The sequence below is a fragment of the Danio rerio genome, chromosome 5 (genome assembly GCF_052040795.2).
Source record: "Danio rerio strain M-AB ecotype USA chromosome 5, GRCz13ab, whole genome shotgun sequence".
Taxonomy (NCBI): domain Eukaryota; kingdom Metazoa; phylum Chordata; class Actinopteri; order Cypriniformes; family Danionidae; genus Danio; species Danio rerio.
The window spans coordinates 48,015,269-48,034,637 of record NC_141025.1 but is presented as its reverse complement, the minus strand read 5'-3'; the positions used below and the strand labels follow the sequence as shown (position 1 = coordinate 48,034,637).

The 19,369-nt window shown below is 36.7% G+C and overlaps 2 protein-coding genes across 13 annotated transcripts in view; one reads left to right on the top strand and one right to left on the bottom strand.

The window, feature by feature from the left end:
- The window catches only part of iqgap2 (IQ motif containing GTPase activating protein 2), a 457,800-nt gene that overhangs the window by 299,220 nt on the left and 139,211 nt on the right, over positions 1-19,369 (bottom strand). The gene's annotated exons all lie outside the window — the stretch shown is intronic.
- The window catches only part of ssbp2a (single stranded DNA binding protein 2a), a 73,258-nt gene that overhangs the window by 45,540 nt on the left and 8,349 nt on the right, over positions 1-19,369 (top strand). For 6 of the 12 annotated variants that reach the window (XR_015490308.1, XR_015490309.1, XR_015490314.1 and 3 more), the window contains exons 5-8: positions 11,648-11,725; positions 16,600-16,656; positions 16,765-16,825; positions 19,257-19,324. Coding sequence is in view for 2 of the 12 variants with exons in the window: in XM_087252113.1 (XP_087108239.1) it covers positions 11,648-11,725; positions 16,600-16,656; positions 16,765-16,825; positions 19,257-19,324 (264 nt within the window). In the remaining 10 variants the exon portion in view is untranslated. 12 annotated transcript variants of the gene reach the window in all.

The following is a 19,369-nucleotide window of genomic DNA, read 5'->3' as shown; positions in this document are numbered from 1 at the left end:
GTGCACATGAAAGTTAACGGTTCAGTATGTTGGATTGTAAGTTTAAAAATATTGGAGAGGAGAAATATATTTCACCTGACCCCCCAAATAGTGACTATGCAAATGAAGGTTGCCAGATTGATGACATAAACAGCGAGCTTGCCTGGTGATCGAGCTTGCATTGTAAGCTGCTCAACTAATGTTTTTCCATTGGTAATATGTGTATTATTTGCTAATTAAAAACCACCTCATGTGGATTTTGAATGAACTTGGAACTTTGAATCTGCAACTAATTTTAGAAGCTGCGACATATATTGAGGCAGCCTTCATAACTGAAATGAAATACGCTGTTTTTCACCAAGGCAATGCTAGATGTCAAAATATTATTAGGTAAACTGGCAGTGGGCTGAGTTACATAGACCAAGGCTAAGGGTGCACTCACACTAGGCTATCTGAACCGGCACATTTCCTGGTTCGTTTGACAAGTGTGAGTGCTTCGAAATGGGCCCAATGTGGTTCATTTGCTAGCTCGGCCCCAGTTGGAAGAGGTGTGCCAGAGCGCGGTTCAGTTGGGCTTTGGTGCAGTACGCTTGTAGTGTGAATGCAAAGCGCGTCTGAGCCTGAAACTGAAGATGCAATGTGACTTTGAAAGGACTCTTTCATATGGATTTATATTTATTAATAATGGATTCATTATTATTATTATTACTACTAAATGGCCTAGGACCTAAATACATCACAGATATGCTCACTGAATACAAACCTAACAGATCACTCAGATCTTTAGGATCATTTAAACTAGAAGTTCCAAGAGTTCAGTCAAAGCAGGGTGAATTGGCTTTTAGCCACTATGCCCCTCGCTGCTGGAATCAGCTTCCAGAAATGATCAGATGTGCTCCAACATTAGGCACATTCAAATCAAGACTAAAAACACATCTGTTTAGCTGTGCCTTTACTGAATGAGCACTGTGCTGCGTCCGACAGATTGCACTATCATGTTTTTCTCTACTTCTTCATTCTTCTTCTTCTGTTAAACTGAACAGTCTCATCATCGATGACGTAAGCGTACTCAGGCTCAGAAGGCACAATGCAATATGAGTGCAGGCCATCGTGGGAGAGGGGAGGGGGAACAATTACTATTTGGCATGGTTCAAGGCATCTGTACCTAGTGCGAGTACACACTAAGAAAGACATTCCGGCATGAAATGCACATTTTCAAAGTTAAATAAATCTTGTTTTTCAGATAAACAAGAATGTTCGCTTAACATGTTTCCTAAATATCTGCATCCATAGGATGGTTCTGTTGTACTTTTAACAGTGAGTGCAATTTTTATGGTCATTCATTTATTGGTGCAGGGAAACAAACTTGTCACCATTCTGAAATTTTTTCTGACAATCACGTCGTTCGAAATAGCCAGTCAAATGTAACTAAGTGAGAAAGCCCAGCAGCCACTCCAATTCTTAAAAGTGCTCAGGCAAAACAACTTGGATCAAATGTTGTTGGTGTCCTTCTACCAAGCATCTTGGCATATGGCATCACAGTGTGGTACACTGGGTGTACTTTAGCAGACAGGAGAGCACTGCAGAGAGTGATCAACAGGGCCAGAAGATCACTGCAAGTAGTTGGATCACCTTTGAATGTTGTGGCATTCACTTAAATGTTCTGTTTATTTGTTTATAAAATGGCAAAAAGATGAAATGCTAGTGCAGGGGTAAAAAATGTCCATCTAGCATGGTGATCTGCAATGAATTATTAAGGACCTAGACTCCAGAGTCATTTATAACAAATAATAGTGCTTCAAAATGCATCTAAATGTTACCGGAAGGGAGTGTGAATCTGACTGGTGTAATTTGATCTGATTTCCTGGTTCTGGTCAGAATCCTGGCAGCAGTGTTCTGGATAAACTGTATAATGCTCTTTTTGGGAAGGATACCATTATCATTGTCCACCCTGCTTCTGATAAAGGCATAAACAATCTTGACTGCATGGAAACAATATATCAATTTACTATTTACCGAATGGTGTGACTAGTTAATCACAAAAGATTCCTGACATATTTTTTTTTTATATTTTTTGACTCTTATACTGAATGGATACATTCATCTTGAAAATGTTTTTGATTAAATTAATCAGTAGCTATTTTTTTTAATTAGACTTGTGAGCAAAACAAAATATTGCATAAAAAATGTGCAAAAAAAGCACTGTTTTCTTTTAATGAGTCAAAGAAAGCCAAACATTCAGTTCCTGATAAACTGGCAGCAAATATGGTTTACAATGCGGTAGGAGAAGCCTTCACATGATCTGTAACAAAATCACATGACTTTTCGAATGTGCTTGCTGAAATTCAATTGGTAAATGTGTTTCCATCAAAGTTTACGTTCTTTTTATTTATCGAAAGAAGCAGGTATTTAATATAATTATATTTAATTCATATTGGATATTTTTATATGCATAAATTTAAGAAGATGGAAACAAAGCTAGTGTTGAGGGAAATATTTATTGATTGGCTCACTAACCTATTAAGTTATTGAATGAATTAACTGTATGCATTTCTGAATTAAATAGCTGAATAAATGTCTCAGTGCCAACATCCACCCAGCAGCTAAATTTGGCTGTCAGTTCAACTGCTTAATGCTGTTGTCTACATGCACAATTCAGTGAAGCTGCATTCTGCAACTGAATTTATGTTCAGGTATAGTGAAAACCACATTTACAACCTGAACAGCTAGATGTGTATCAATGATGTATCACTCTCCTGTAGGCTATGTGCAGTGCAGGAATATCATTGGGAAAGAGGTGCATCTTGACTTTTTGCTGTTGTGAGATTTTTCTGGAAAAAAAAAACAACCAATTAAAATCCCAAAAAATAAATTTAAATAAAAAGCTTGATTGAAAATAATCTCCAAATAGTGACATCTGCCCACTTTAATAAGTCATGCCTAAATGCTTATGATATGATACCTTGACAACACTGCAAGATTGACTGTCACCTCAATTAATGTTTTGTTTAAAATGGTTTATTAATTGGTTAATTCATTGCTATAATATAAGTTTGGTTAAAAAAAAATGCATGTGCGACTTTTGTATGTTTATGTTATCACAGCTGTGAGTAATCGAAAATTCATGTTCCACACATTTGAAACAGTATTTTAGGGAATTAAAAAAGGTTGTTCTATTACATTGATGTAAAAAAATAAATACATTTAGACCTTCTATTTGGCAGCATTTTTTATCGTTTATCAATAAATCGCTTACTTTTTTTGTTTTGGAGTGAACCATGCTTGCATTCCCTCTTATAGGTTTCACCAAAATTGTAGGAATTAATAGAAAGATTAATAGAGGAGGAGTTTTCTTTCTTGTACCATTGGTCTGTTCCCATTGTTATAGTATATTGTTCTCTCTGTGTTTTCACCAGTTTTGGGAAAAGTTACTTTTTTATGTAGTATTAATAATATAATCTTAAGTCCAGCTGAGAATATCAATGTCAAGTAAAAGTGCCATTAACTGCGGAAAAAATGAAGTCCAAGTAAAAGTATATGTTCTTAATACTACTCAAATTATGAGTAAAAAGTAGCCCTTCAAAAAGTACTCCAGTAGTGAGAAATAAAAATTTTGCTGTGAAAGTTATTCCACCAGGTGGCACGGTGGCTTAGTGGTTAGCACTGTCGCCTAACAGCAAGAAGGTTGCATTTCTGTACGGAGTTTGCTTGTTCTTACACTGAAAAAACTGGTGTCTGCAAAACTGTTGCAAACAATCTATTTGTGTTAAATTTAAACAAATAAATTTAATTTGATAAAATTCTAATTAATTTGTTTGTTTAAATTCTGTCCAAATAAATTTTTTTACTGCCACTTAACATAAAAAAATTGAGTAAATCCAAGGAATCATTTCTGAATGATTTTTTTTCAGTGTACCATGTTCGCGTGGGCTCCGGTTATAAGTGAATTGAATAAACTAAATTGGCTGTAGTGAATGTGTGTGTATGAGTGTTGCCCAGTACTTGGGTTGCTGCTGGAAGGGCATCCACTGTGTAAAACATATGCTGGAATAGTTGGCGGTTCATTCCGCTGTGGTATCCTCTGAAATAGACTAAGCTGAAGGAAAATGAATGAATGAATTATTCCACTATATACCCTACAAATAAAAAATATAGTTTAAACAGTTAAATTGTTTACCATTCATTGACTACCAATTTAGTGAGTGAGATGAATTCAATGCGAGAACACATTACATTAGTATAATATGCCGATAGAAAGCAGTTTTATGTGTTTACATGCTTAGTGAAATCTGTGTAACCTAAGGTTAAATGCTTAGGTTATACAGTTAAGCCTGACTAATAAGCTACGAATGTTAAAAAGTTGGCACCACAAACCAGGCTATAATGAGTACTGATAGAATACATACAGTTTGAGTATGTGTTTGAAAACGTAACATTCTGTAGTGTATTTTATTTGTTCCTTAAGCACATTTGGGGTAAATTTCAGTCATCATAAAGTATTGCCATCTTTCATCCGCCGATCATGCAGTCGAAACAATCTCTCTGTCATTTTTCTGGCATCTTTTTGTACACTTTTAATGCTTCCACAAAGTACATGTTTGTTTTTAAAAAGATTTGAATGGATGGAAATCACAAGAGTGGTTATTGTACTTTGCCAATTACCATAGACAAAAAAAATAAAGTAGTGACTGAAGGAAAATTGTTGCTGTAAAATTACAGGTACAGCACTAAAAATGTACTACCGTGAAAGTAAAAGTACACATTTTTGAATCTACAATCTATATATAATTATATTGTACAATTTTTGGGAAAAAAATACTTAACTACAGTCATTTGAGGGAGTATTTGTAATTTGTTAGACCAATGATAAAGTCACATGTAAGAGTGAGAGCAAAAGAGTTTAGAGAGAACACCGAACAGGCATTGTGTAACCAAAGTTAATTTCCCTAAATGTAAAGGCTTCTTGTATTTTTGGATCAATTTCGGTGTGTAAATTGGATGTTTTGGTTTTTTGGTCTCATAATATATTAATCCATCAAGATAACTTTATTCGGTTAAAGTATGGCACTCTTTGTTTTGTGTTTCACAGTGTTTCACTGAACCATTTGGCCATCTAAGAGTTTTTACAACTTGAATCATGTGTTTTCTGTTTCAGTTTTAAAGTCGATTTATTTCAGTCTCAGTGAATGTGAGAAACAGGGATGTTGTCCTGATGCAGCTGATGAGAAAGTCTAGACGAAGGGACTTGCCATTCTACCCACGTCTCTCTAATGAGTAGAGAAATGAGTCTCTCTACCCAGCCAGCCACTGGAGGAATCTCACTCTCTCTCACACAGACACACACAATCAAACACATGCTCACACACACATACACACACTGTCTCCTTATTGCAGACAGAAGGAGCAAATCTAATAAATATGGAAATGTATGAACCTAGAGACGGAGAGAGCTGCTGCAGGCTTAAACCTTAAAAATATGGAACACATTGGCCGTGTATATGGTACAGCTGCGAAGTCAGAAGCAAGAAAAGAAACATTCAAATAAAGTCAGTGCAAACAAAATATACATTTCGATTTCAATTACATAGCAATTAAACTTTCTCAAAGGAAATCCGTTTGAAAAAAAAATGCTGTTAATTGTACAGTTATCGCTGCTTTAATAAAGCCAATGTAGCATCATTACGGATCTGTCCCACTCTGTTCACCCTAAGTTACAGAACAATCAAAACCAGAACAAACAGACTGATGAGCAGTTTTCCCCCCAAAACAGTACGAGCATTAAATACACAGAGAAATTCTCTGGGAGAATTATGCTCTGCAGATCTTGTGCACTATATGCAATATAGGTAAAGTACAAAATATACACCTTTCTGGTGCAATACATGTACATTTAAATTCGAATATGGATAAATAAAAATTTCCAGTGGAATATACAGCAATTTTGGTGTCATATTTGTAGCCTCTTTTCTATTCTATTCTGTTCTATTGCTCAGACTACCCAAGATATACAGTAGGTGGCTTTTTTTCTTTTGGTAGATTTTTAAAATATATATCAACGGCTAGCTTAACTGTGACAGGCAAAATAACATATTTAGGCAATATAAAAGTAAAATGCTACCTTACAACAGTCTTATCCCAGTTGTAAGAGCACCAAATAGTAACTTGACTTCTAGTTGATCATTTGTAAAAGTGGCAGAAGGTAGATTTTTCTGATGAATCATCTGTTGAACTGCATCCCAATCATCACAAATACCAGAAGACCCGCATGGACCCAAGATTCTCACTGAAATCAGTCAAGTTTGGGGAAGGAAAAATCATGGTTTGGGGTTACATTCTGTAGTGGGGCGTGCGAGAGATCTGCAGAGTGGATGGTGACATCAGTACTGAAGTACTGTATCAAGGCATTTGTGCTGCCCATTATATTACAAAGCACAGGAGAGGGCAAATTCTTCAGCTGGATAGCGCTCCTTCTTTTAAATCAGCCTCCACATCAAAGTTCCTGAAAGCAAAGAAGTTCAAGGTGCTCCAGGATTGGCCAGCCCAGTCATCAGACATGAACATTATTGAGCATGTCAGCGGTAAGATGAAGGAGGCATTGAAGATGAATCCAAAGAGTCTTGATGAACTATTGGAGTCCTGCAAGAACACTTTCTTTGTTATTCCAGATGACTTTATTAAGAAGTTATTTGAGTCATTGCAGAGATGAATGGATGCAGTCCTCCAAGCTCATGGGAGTCATACACAATATTCATTCTTTCCACTGCAGCATGCTATATTTATTCTGATAAAATAAGCATAATCTAGAGGCCTTTGCCTTTCATATAAACCACTTCTGATACCAAACGATCAACCAGATTTCAAGTTATTATTTGTTGTTCCTAAAACTTGGATAGGCGACAAGACTTTTGTCAGGTAGTGTACATGTGGCTCCTGATGATACAATAAAGATGTATAAAACAAAACAATCAGTCTGTGCTAGAAACTGAACATTATTAACAACATTATTACCTTTAATCCACATTCTCAGCAAACTTAAGCATATTCACAACAGTGCCAAGCAAGAACTTCGTCACCTTAGAATTATAAGGTTTTGTCAAAATTGAGTTATTGACATATTCTTATTAATTGACAACTTATTTACATTATGCAATGTTTTTTATAAGTCGTTTACATTTTAAGCCTCACATAAAGTACCAAATAATTCATTCATTCATTTTCTTTTCGGCTTAGTCCCTTTATTAATCTGGGGTTGCCTCAGCAAAATGAACCACCAATTTATGCAGCATATGTTTTACACAGCGGATGCCGTTCCAGCTGCAACCCATCACTAGGTACACAACATACACACTCATACACTATGATAATTTTTTTGCAAACCCAATTCACCTATTGACCTTATTCTTTAATGCAGGAGTAAGCTCGTTTTTGTGATTGAACTTAAGTTGCCTATAAGAGAAACGACTAGGAATAATAAATGGCAGAGAACAGTCAATCTACTCGCTATACAAACAAGTGTGTTCACGACTATACAGACAAAGTAGAATAATATAATGAGAAAATATCGGTTTGCAACATCAAGCAGCGTAACGAGCTGTTTTTAACATGATTGGAAGTGAATGAGACCGGAAGTCTCGAACCAAACTGATTCAAATGGCTGTGCTCACTCGTACACGGAGAATAATGTGAATACTGCATGTTTTTGAACTTGTGGGGGAAACCGGAGCACCCGGAGGAAACCCACGCAAACATAGGGAGAACATGCAAACTCCGCACAGAAATGCCAACTGACCCAGTCAAGGTTTGAACCAGTGACCTTCTTGCTGTGAGGTGATTGTGCTACCCAATGCACCACCGTGTCGCCAGACACCAAATAATGCACTTATCATTTCTTTGTTTTGACTCGAATATTAAAATCAATGTTAGTGTTAATATTAATATTACTATTAATTCATTCATTCATTTTCTTGTCAGCTTAGTGCCTTTATTAATCCGGGGTCGCCACAGCGGAATGAACCGCCAACTTATCAAGCAAGTTTTTATGCAGCGGATGCCCTTCCAACCGCAACCCATCTCTGGGAAACATCCACACACACATTCACACACACACACTCATACTATTACTATTAATATAACTCTTAAAGTATGTGTGAATAACAGATAAATAACTCATTTTAAACGGGGCACCAGCGACAGCTCCTGCTGTCACAATAATTAATCAAATATTGTTCATTGAATGATACAAATGTAAAGGTGTTCACAATTTGGTCAAATCTGAAGGATAATGAAATCGTCTGACTTGTAGAGCCTTTTACTGCAACACAAGGAAAACGCAAATTTATAAATGAGTATTTATTAACAAAAGAATAAACAAGAGTAACTAGAATCACTAAATGTACTACAAATGAAGTGCATAGGCATGAATTATAAAGGTAGTTAAGTTGAGGATTTGTGATAATTACTCTGTTATCTTTTCTAAAAACGGGCTAGATTGTGATAAGGTAAACCTTATTCTAAAATATCAAACAACAGGAAGTTTTTAATTATTAATGACTATCAGTTATAAATATATACATAATTAGAATATCTTATACTGAAACACACTATGCCAAGGTCTTTGTTAAAGGTTTGGAAAGTGATATATTTACGCTTCTGTTGTTGATGTGGTTTAGAAAACTGGATCTTCCTGCAGATCATGATGCATGGAACAAGCAGACATGGGTCTCTTGAACTTTAAGCTTTGGAAAGAAGAAAACTGGAGATTCTGAAACACGCAGGCTGGGGATTTCTGGAGGTGGTGGTTCTATTGTCCACCACCTCAAAATATTGATTAGGTCAAGAACTGTTTTGCAAGAACTGTTTTGCAAGTTTTGGCCTCTTAACTTGGTTCTTCACTGTCTTTATTGACACTTTTATCTTACTAAACAAAACAACATCAACAAAAGTACACAACATTTGTTTATATTGAAAATTTAAGTTCCTGATTTTACCGCTGATCGCTACAAAACTTTATAATGACTCTGTTCAAAATCACACATTACTCTGTTTTTCACTCTTTTGTGATATAATGACTGTTGAGTTGATGTCTGCTGTGTAGCTCATCTCATTGCAAGCACCCGTTTTTAAGCAAAAATTGTCCCAGACTCGCATTCAAGATTTTCACTTTAGTTTCTGGAGGGCAAGGTAGAAAGAAAATGGAGGGCACCAGAGGTCATGGCACTGGGGCTGTTGTTTTCAGGCAAGTGTCTGTGGGGGCAAACAAGGGAAAGCAGCTGTTTCTGTTCTATTTCCTGTGATCAGAAAGCCTAAACCAGCAGTGAAGCTGTAGTATATCAACACTGGTGCTGTTAATTATTCAGTGGACAAAATGTGTTTTCCAGGAGGTGCAACTTCTCAGTGTCAATGTCTTTCTTCTGTTTCATATTTCCTTTCATTGTTCAGCCTTTAGGTGTGTGCGTGCGTGCGTGCGTGCGTGCGTGCGTGCGTGTGTGTGTGTGTGAGAGAGAAAGGTTTTAAAACTACATTGTAAAGGCACAATGTGTCATTTTTCATTTAAGTGAGGTTTATTCATAAACTAATTTCGAGAGGATCACGTGCTTATGATTTTCCACAGCCGGTCTTGCATTAGCTAATCATGATCTTCTAATCATATATTTCCTAAGTTACTATGAATAACCACAGTCTTCAGTCCACATTTATCTTTGTCTGGAAGAACCCCCTACCCCCCCCCCCCCCCCCCCTTCCTCCCCATTCTCCTCCTTTTTCATAGATCTGGTGGCCCAGTGGCCCAGTGGTTAGCACTGTTAGCCCCACAGCAAGAACACTGCTGGCCATGGGCACCGCCAGGCCGGTGGGTGTTTCGTTGAGGAATTTGTATATTCTCCTTGTGTCCACGTGGGTTTCCCTCTGGTTTTCTGGTTGTCTCCCATCATCCAAAGATATACATAATGCATAACAAATTTAGCGAATGAGGCACTTGTCTAGCTCCCTTCCTCCTCAAGTATTCACTTAGCTACTGCAGCCGGGGAGTTTTTGAGATCCACCTGAGCTCCAGCTCCCCTCTCGCTCTGCGAACGGGAGGGAGCCCTGGGCTCGAGGATCACAATTTTCTGTATTGTGTAACACAATTTTCTGTATTTTATTAGACAACATAACAGATCCCTAAAAGGTATTTAGTAAAATAAAACAGCGATCCACTGCTTTCGTGTCACATTACGCTCTTCTCTCATCAGCAACTGCTTCAGCAGTCTCATTTCTCTTTCAGTTTGAATCTTTACCTCATCCATGAACAAGATTTCTTCAGGACTTCTGTAGGATGTAATGAAGATGACAACTCCCATGATTCCACACTCAGTCACGATATATCAAAACTACACTTTTGTTTGTAGTGAATATGCATCCTCTAGAGGAGAAAATGACATACTGTGCCTTTAATGAGGAAGTTCACACAAAAATCAAAGCTCTTTCCTTTACTCATAATTTTGCAACCTAGGCTCATTCTGAAAACGTAGCCCTAATATACGTTTCTGGAGCTCGAGAATTATGTAGCTAGAAGTATGTATGCCTGCATTTCATCGTTAAAAACAGCTTTACCGCTGTTACTAGTTTGTCCCGTAGTTTGACATGTAAGTCGGCAGACTTGAGATGCAGAGAGGAGTTGACCACGATGATGGGGTTCAAGTCTGGTGAAGAACAGTTTCAGAAAGCAGGTAATGCAAAAACAGAATCCAAAAAATAAAACAAACAGGTAAATAACAAGGTATGAATGTGGTAAAATCTGAAAATATTGTAAAAAAAATTCAGGTGAGGGCTTTTCTTTTTCTGGATTGCTTTCAGAACTCGATTAAGTTTAGCGAAGGAGGAGGGTGTAGATTGTAGTCAGTAGATTGGTCAGTCATTCAGTCAGTTGACAGCGGCCTCTGGTGGATTTATGTGAGAACAGCAGGTGTGAATGGCACTCGTGAGAGAAATTTGAGATCTTAGAAATCGTACACAGCACCTCTGGTGGATTCACAAAAACAAAAACTGAAAAAAATCTAGCTCTTAAGAAATATATCCCGCTCTTCAGAAATGTATATAGTGGTACGTTTTCAGAATGAGCCTAAGTTGTAATTTTGCTTGTACCATTACAGTCAATGAGAACTTAATCTGCTTGATATAGCCTAACATGTAAAAAAAAATTCTATACAATGAAACAGGCTTGAGATGACACTGTTAAATGAGGACAGATTTTGCAATTTTCGGGTGAAGTTCCTGTGCTGAATCTAAATGCTGATGGCTGTTTAATGATCTCCATCTCTGTACAGTCACCTTCACAAGTATAAGTATTATACAGAAATAATTTGTGATCTTTAATGCTGTCATAGTGTGCTCATTGTATGGTAACTTGTCTGGCTATAAGAAAATATCAGACATTTATTGTACGGGATGGGAATTTGAATATATCCTTTTGCTGCTTGTTGTTTTGCTCTGGCTGTCAAATGGTCTGTTAATTTCAGAAAATTTATAATATACAGTATGGAGTTGTGATATGTAATTTGAAGTCCTTTATGCTGCTTTCTTTGATTATTGTGTGTGTGTGTGTGTGTGTGTGTGTGTGTGTGTGTGTGTGTGTGTGTGTGTGTGTGTGTGTGTGTGTGTGTGTGTGTTACTGGGATTGTGTGTCTTTTAGAGTGCAGCAGCAACACAAAGTCCAGTGATTGGGAGTCCACCTGGAGACGGTATGCCTTTACCTCCTGGATTTTTCCAGGTAAATGACACATTTTCCATGAATAAAGCACAAACACACACACACACACACACACGCACACACACACTCACACACACACGCACACACACACACATATATATATATATATTTTTTTTTCCATATGTGATATTAACCTTAGTTAAACAGTGTTGATCAAAACTATAATAGTTAATGGTCCAGTAAAGTTAAAAATTTAAAAATTAGATTTTTGTTTTTGTTTTGTTGTGTTAGTTTTAAGGATAAAATTTATGTTTAGCAAATATAAAACTAATATAAACATCCAAAGCTTGCAGTTTGTTCACAGTTGAGGGAAAGATGGAACGTGACATTAGCCCCTTTCACACATACAGACCTTTCCGGAAAATTACCGGCAATTTTCCGGAAAGGTCTGTATGTGTGAACAGGTCCTTTTTGAAAATACCGGTAAATTCGTTCTGGCTATTTTCCGGAAAGAGAAGTTGTAACATTACCGGCAATTTGCCGGAATGCTGCGCTGTGTGAACGCAGAAGGAAGATTTCCGGAATAAGCTCGTGCACGTCTAGAACGTGCTGACGTGAGACGTCTGCTTTAGCCAATCACAACAGTCAGACGCATTTACGTCCGCGCGGTTTGTGAGAATAAAAGCCTTTGAATATTTTTCCAGACACATTTAGCTGCTAGAAGTTAGTCAGATAACGTTTATATGTTCTTCTTAATGCCAACTGTGCAAATAATCATCGATAAGATGCTTATGATAAGCCGTTGTTTGTTTACCTTCAAGCTTTGCGTGTGCCTGTGAAACAGCCTGTGAGCGTCAGCACACGCACATATTATGAACATCTCGACATGCGAATATGATCCAGTGAAAGTTGTTTACAATATTGATCATCCACAGAGTTTGTAATTTAGTCAAATGTTTACAAATACAAGCGCAGCCGTTTAAAGCTCATTTGTGGTGAATGATGTCAGAATTTACCGGTATTTTGGAATGGATGTGTGAATGCTCTTTTCCGGAAAATTTCCGTAACGTCCTCGCCTGTGTGAACAGCGCTTTTTTGAATATACCGGTAAAGTCGTTCCGGAAATTTTCCGGATATTTACCGGTATCACTGTGTGAAAGGGGCTATTGACAGGTGGATTTGTGCAGCAGCAGCAGGTATGTGGTCAATGTACAGTACCAGTCCGTTGTGGTAAAGAAGGAGCTGAGCCGAAAGGCGTACCTGTCATTCCTACTCTTACCTATGAGTCATGAGTTTTGGGTCATGACCGAAAGGACAAGATCTCAATACAAGCAATCTCTGTCAGCCGGGAGGAGCTCAGAGTGAAGCAGCTGTTCCTCCACATCGAGAGAAGTCAGCTGAGCTGGCTTGGGGATCTCTTTCGGATGCCTCCTGGGCGCCTACCTAGGGAGGTGTTCCAGGCATGTCCTACCAGGGGGGAGGGGGGGGATGGGGAGGTCTCGGGGGGGGGGGGGGGGGGGGGGGGGCTCGGGAAAGACCCAGGACACGCTGAAGGGACTATGTCTCTCGGCTGGCCTGGGAACGCCTCGGGTCCCCCTGGAGGACCTGGAAGAAGTGTCTGGGGTGAGGGAAATCTGGGGTTCTCTCTGCTGCCCCCACAACCCGGCCCCCAAAAAGCAGTATAAAATGAATAAATAATTGAAAAAACATTGCCATGCATCAATGGTACTATGTTGAACCTTAATAATTAATGCTATTGTACCTTCACAAGTCACTATTTTAAGGAAGCAATGAATCCAGAATGTTTTTGCACGCATGCTTGGAGTAAACCAGTTAAATTGGTAGCCTTTGACTTCCATTGTATTATTATTATTATTTTGCTATACAATTATGAATCTCAGTAACTACTGTTTTCCAAAATGCATCAAATATCTTATTAATATTAATATTCTTATTAATTCGATACATATATATTTAATCTCAGTTTGTGTTTTTGTTTCGTACTTTCTTTTGTTTTTTTTATGTTTTTTGTTAAACCTGCTCTATGTACTTTAGCTTTGTTGAAAAGCAATTAATAAAAAAAAAATCTTTTTTGTGATCCAAATAAAATAAATAAATTAGTAAATGAAAATTGGAAAAGCTTTGAACCATTACAAGGTGGATAAATGTTTAGCTAATTTTCATTTTAGGGTGAACTATCTGATCATAGTAATACAGATGTATTGCCCTAGCTCTGATCCTTTGGAGCTTTCCTACAAAGGTGTTCCATGCACTGCAAATAATGATTTTCTTACTTGGATTTTATTTAATTTTTTTGTCTTTTTTTCTAGTCTAAATATCTAAAAGTGCTTATATCAAGAAGCATTTTCTTGACAAGCAAAACACATTGTCTTGTTTTCAGAAATAATATGCCAAAATTAAGTGAGTTTTTCCATAAAACAAGCAAAATAATCTGCCATCAGGGTAAGCAAAATAATCTTGTTTTTCCTTTTGACATAAGATCATTTTGTTTATCCCATCGGCAGATTATTTTGCTTGTTTTAAGGAAAAAATCACTTAATTTGGCATAATATTTATGAAAACAATACAATATGTTTTGCTTTTCTAGAAAATTCTGCTTGATTAAAGAATCTTTAGATATGAGTGGACTAGCCACAAGACAAGACATTTTTTTTTCAGTACATTTAGTAAAAATTAGTCTCCAGGCTTTTATCATCAAACTAGGAAGTCAGAAGAGTTCTTGTTTTATTACAAGCAGTTCACACATTGGCGATGAAAACAAAAAGTGAACTATTTCTTACATGTGACTCTTTAAACATGTAACTAATTTATTTTTGTCCTATTGATAAGGGAATTTCGAGACGTATTCTACTCCAACAAAACAGTGGCATTGGAGAAAGTATTCAGATAATAACTGACTGAAATACTTTATGAATAGTAAAGTCCTTTTCTTCCTCTGTGATTGACAGCTGAACCGGCAGAGACAGCGCTGAGTCAGGAGAAATTATGAATGAATGGTCAATTAAATATTTATTCAGGCCAAGAAAGCTATATATGAAAGTCTATAAGAGCGGCTTATGTAAGGATTTCCATACTTTCACTTGTCAAATTGAAATAACAGATATGTTTTTTTTTCAATTATCCGCTTAATTGTCTGTTGTTGTTGTTTTTTTTTTTGTTTTGTTTTTTTGAAGGAGGATTTGGAGTGCATAAACACTGGGCTGTACATCAGTAATAATGCACCAGAACATGCATTGATTTCCTGTCAGCAGGAAGTCTGAGAGCTGCTGGCCTGCCTGATGTCTATTGACAATCGCTCATTGATAGTCTTAAGCTCAGACTCCAGAAGAATCCAGCCGTCAGCTCTAACAATCCTTTCTCTAGTTTTCCTTTCCAATGCACTTAGTTTGATCCAGATTTACTTTAACCGGTCTGCTGAGATATGTTGTTTGAACTTAACAAATACAGCATGCTTCACTATACTTCTGTTGTAATTGCACTTGCTTTTATGTATTGAAGTCCATGTCCGCTGCAAGCCACTGATATCTTTTGAGTTCTGTTTATGGGTAAAACTGTTAAAAAAAAATCTACCAGGAATCAAGTGATTTTTAAAATTTTGTTTAAAGGGCACCTATTTTATCCCTTTTACAAGATGTAAGATAAGCGTTTGATGTCTCCAGAATGTGTCTGTAAAGTTTCAGCTCAAAATACCTATTTGATAATTTATTATAGCCTCCAGAATCTGCCCATTTTGGTGTCTAAGTACAGTGTAGCTGTTTTTGTAGCCTGTGGCTTTAAATGCAAATTAGCTGCTTCTCCCCACCCACCGTTCCTACATGCGTGCCTGCTTCTCGTCATGCGTTACATCAGATAAACAGCAGTCAGTGACAGACAAACTCGGATGAAGCTGAAATACAGCTCATTAGTCAAAAATACCAAGTAAATTTATTTGATGTATTTGTGGTGGTGTTTATTTAAGCCTTTCTGAAATGATGAGTCTCACACAAATGCCGTTTGGAGTACACACAAACACACACACACACAGAATGTGTACATTTACTGACACCATGTGGCTGTGGTGATAATAGCAGTTAAAAATTACAGTGGTTTTACTGTCTTTAATACAAACATGCTTTGTTTTAAAACCTTTTAAACTTTTAAAACTTATTAAAATTAAAATTAAGAATTGTAACAGATATTTAATCCCTGCTTATTTGCTATTAAAATGTTTCATGGACATGTGGTCAAAATTTTTTGATTCATTTTGGTGGATGTGACAAACTACAAGCTTTGGATGTTATTTTCTAAATCTGAATTTTATCACTGTTTTGGAGAACTCTAGCTTATAGATATCCTTAAGACTGAAATACTAACATCTGAAAAACTTTTATTTTGAATTCACCGAGACTTTAATATTGACATCTAAAAAATTTCCTTTAAATAAAATTTTCTTGGTTTACCTTGAGGAATGAGTTGAAGCCATGTTGTTGATGAACTTAAACTTAACTCAGACCGTTTGACTTCAGCATTGTTGCATCTGTAAAATATGATAGCAGCACCTTTATAAACACAAACAAAAACACACACTGATGCACATTTTTTTTATTTGTCATTTTAAAGATACAAGGGTTAAAGTCCATTCGTTGAAAGGTTGCATTGCTGTTTTATGTTGTTCATTCAATGTGATTTGCATGTGTAAATATGACTTGCCAACTGGAAAATATAAATATGAACACACCATAACTTGACCAAAAACACTGATTATAGGATTTAAAATAGACTTGCAGTGTTGCCATCTGGTGGTGTGATGTATAAAATTCTGTTTTGCCTGCTGTATAAATCGAGAAGAGGTTGTCCTCTGTTCCTAAAAATTGACATGATATACTGTAGACTGAACTGATCAGCTGTTCTCTGTCCTTGTATCTTCTCAGCAGTTTATGTCTCCTCGATACCCTGGTGGACCCAGAGGTTCTCTCCGAATACCCAATCAGGTCTTTCTCTCATATAATCTGCTTTGGGGATTTTTTATTTATTTCATTCATTATTATAATTATTATTTTGTAAGTACCTGACATTGACTAATGCTTAAATCTGAACAGGCTTTGGGGCCTGGAAACCAGCCACTTCTACCTAGTGGGATGGACCCTACAAGACAGCCAGGTATTAAAACATTAAAAATGCTAACAGCACTGTAAACATTCATTCATTCATTTATTCATTTTCTTGTCAGCTTAGTCCCTTTATTAATCCGGGGTCGCCACAGCGGAATGAACCGCCAACTTATCCAGCAAGTTTTTACACAGCAGATGCCCTTCCAGCCGCAACCCATCTCTGGGAAACATTCACACACTCATACACTACGGACAATTTAGCCTACCCAATTCACCTGTACCGCATGTCTTTGGACTGTGGGGGAAACCGGAGCACCCGGAGGAAACCCACGCGTAGGCAGGGAGAACATGCAAACTCCACACAGAAACGCCAACTGAGCTGTGGTTCGAACCTGCAACCCAGCGACCTTCTTGCTGTGAGGCGACAGCACTACCTACTGCGCCACTGCCTCGCCCAACTGTAAACATAGCATTATATTTATGATCAAGCCCACACATATACTTCTTTAACCATCTGAACTAATCAAATATGAAATAATTCCACTATTTTATCTTGAACCTTTTAAATCTATTTCACAAAATTCGTAGACTTTCTTTCAAAACTGGAAATTGTAAAAGTGCAATGTTTTTTGTATACAGTTTACTGCTCATTGCTATTTAGACTGCTAAATTCTTCTCAAGTGTTCAACCGGGCAACACTTGTCATCTTTAACATTGTGTGATGTCATTGTGTGATGTAATCAGCGACTGTCTTCTGGAAAGAGCTTAAGCAAACAATGGCTAACAAAGCTGCTTATTTAGTCATTGGAGTAGCCCAAAATAACTGTACAATTCTTTCCTCCACTGAATATTTATCTAATATGCCAACATCTCTATTTTGTCCCACCATGTTTGAACCCTATTGACAAGCCTTTCTGTTGAGTTTGAGGGAGATCTTGGACTTAATATAAAATATCCTAATTTGTGTTTTGAATACAAACAAAGGTTTCAGAGGTTTAAAATGACACAAGGGTGAGTAATTCATTTGTAGAATTTACATTTTTGGGTGAACTAACTATTTCAACCCACTTTTCACAACAAAGCATTATTAAAAATAGTTGGGTAAAACATTACCATGGAAAAACTATTTTAATTAATTTTTTAATAACATAACAGTTAAAGTATGCAAGCCAGGCCAGCAAACTTGAAGTATAAAAGTACCTCATATATTAAGTGCTAGTTTTAGTGTCTTTATGTGGCCTTGAAAATGTTGGGGAAAATCATTTGTGTTGTTTTTAATCCACTACACTGACTGTGGTTGCTAATTCGATGTATTAATCAATAGATTTTATTAGCAGGATTCAGTGCTCTGACGCACATAGCACACTGAGGACACCTTCTGGTTACCAGGAGGTAATGCAAAAAGAAAAGTGTGAACAAAAAATAAAATAAAATAGATTTTAAATTAATAGTTTACCTTGGTGTGCCTTTAACACTTTATAGTAAGTAACGTTTGATGCTATTTGTCATCTGTCTAGCTGTCTCAAGAGTATAAGTAGACTAATTCGTCACTAATTCGTCAAATGAGAAGCTTCTAGCTGTGTTTTGATTGATTTTAAGATATTGGGCTTTATAGTTTTTACATTCCATAGCAAACAATATGTGTGTAACATTTGTTTTTTTTAAATAAAAAGTCTTAAAATGTAAACAACTTATAAAAAACATCCCATAATGTAAATAAGTTGTCATTTAATAAGAATATGTCAATAACTCAATTTTGAAAAAAATGTCAGATAGACATTTTACTTCTAAGGTGACGAATTAGTAACTGATTAATGCAAGACTTGATTTGATGGCCTCCCAGCAGACATTCTACAGACTATAAGAAACATTGAACAGTGTGTCCGCATTCTTAAATATCTTAAAATGTCTTAAATTTCAAAAACAAAGCTTTAGGCATTAAAAAGTCTTAAATTCACAGACATTATGTCTGGTCATTATGGTCCTTCCTTTCTTTCCTTTGTTTATCTAAAGCTATCCAATCGATCAACACACTTCTAATCATCAACAATACAATTCAATAAAATGTTCAGCTAAACTCTAAACATATCTATTATAACAGTCTGTTGTGTGAACTAGAGTCTACTTGTTTTGACACATTATTTAAAATATGTTGCTAAGAAATAAGAATTTTTTTTTTAGTTTTGATGGGGCAAGTACAATTTTTTTTCTGCTTGACCATTAAAAAGAGTTTAGCTCTATATGAGTCTAAAATTTTATTCTTCATGGTCTTAAAAAGGACTTAACAAGTCTTAAATTTGAAACCTGCAGAAACCCTGTTTGAAATGACATCAACTTATTCTTCAAACCCTAACTAACTATAAGTATGTCTAAAGGGGAACATCAAAATAAAATGTAACTAAATTATGTAGATTCCTTTAGCTACGTTATAATCCACTGTGGAATATGAAACCTGTTTGCTTCCTTTATCCTTTTGTAAGGCCATCCCAGCTTGAGTGGGCCCATGCAGCGGATGACCCCTCGAGGAATGGTTCCTATTGGACCGCAGGTGAGTTATCAATGGGTAATTAGGTAAGTTTGTGATACTGCATTC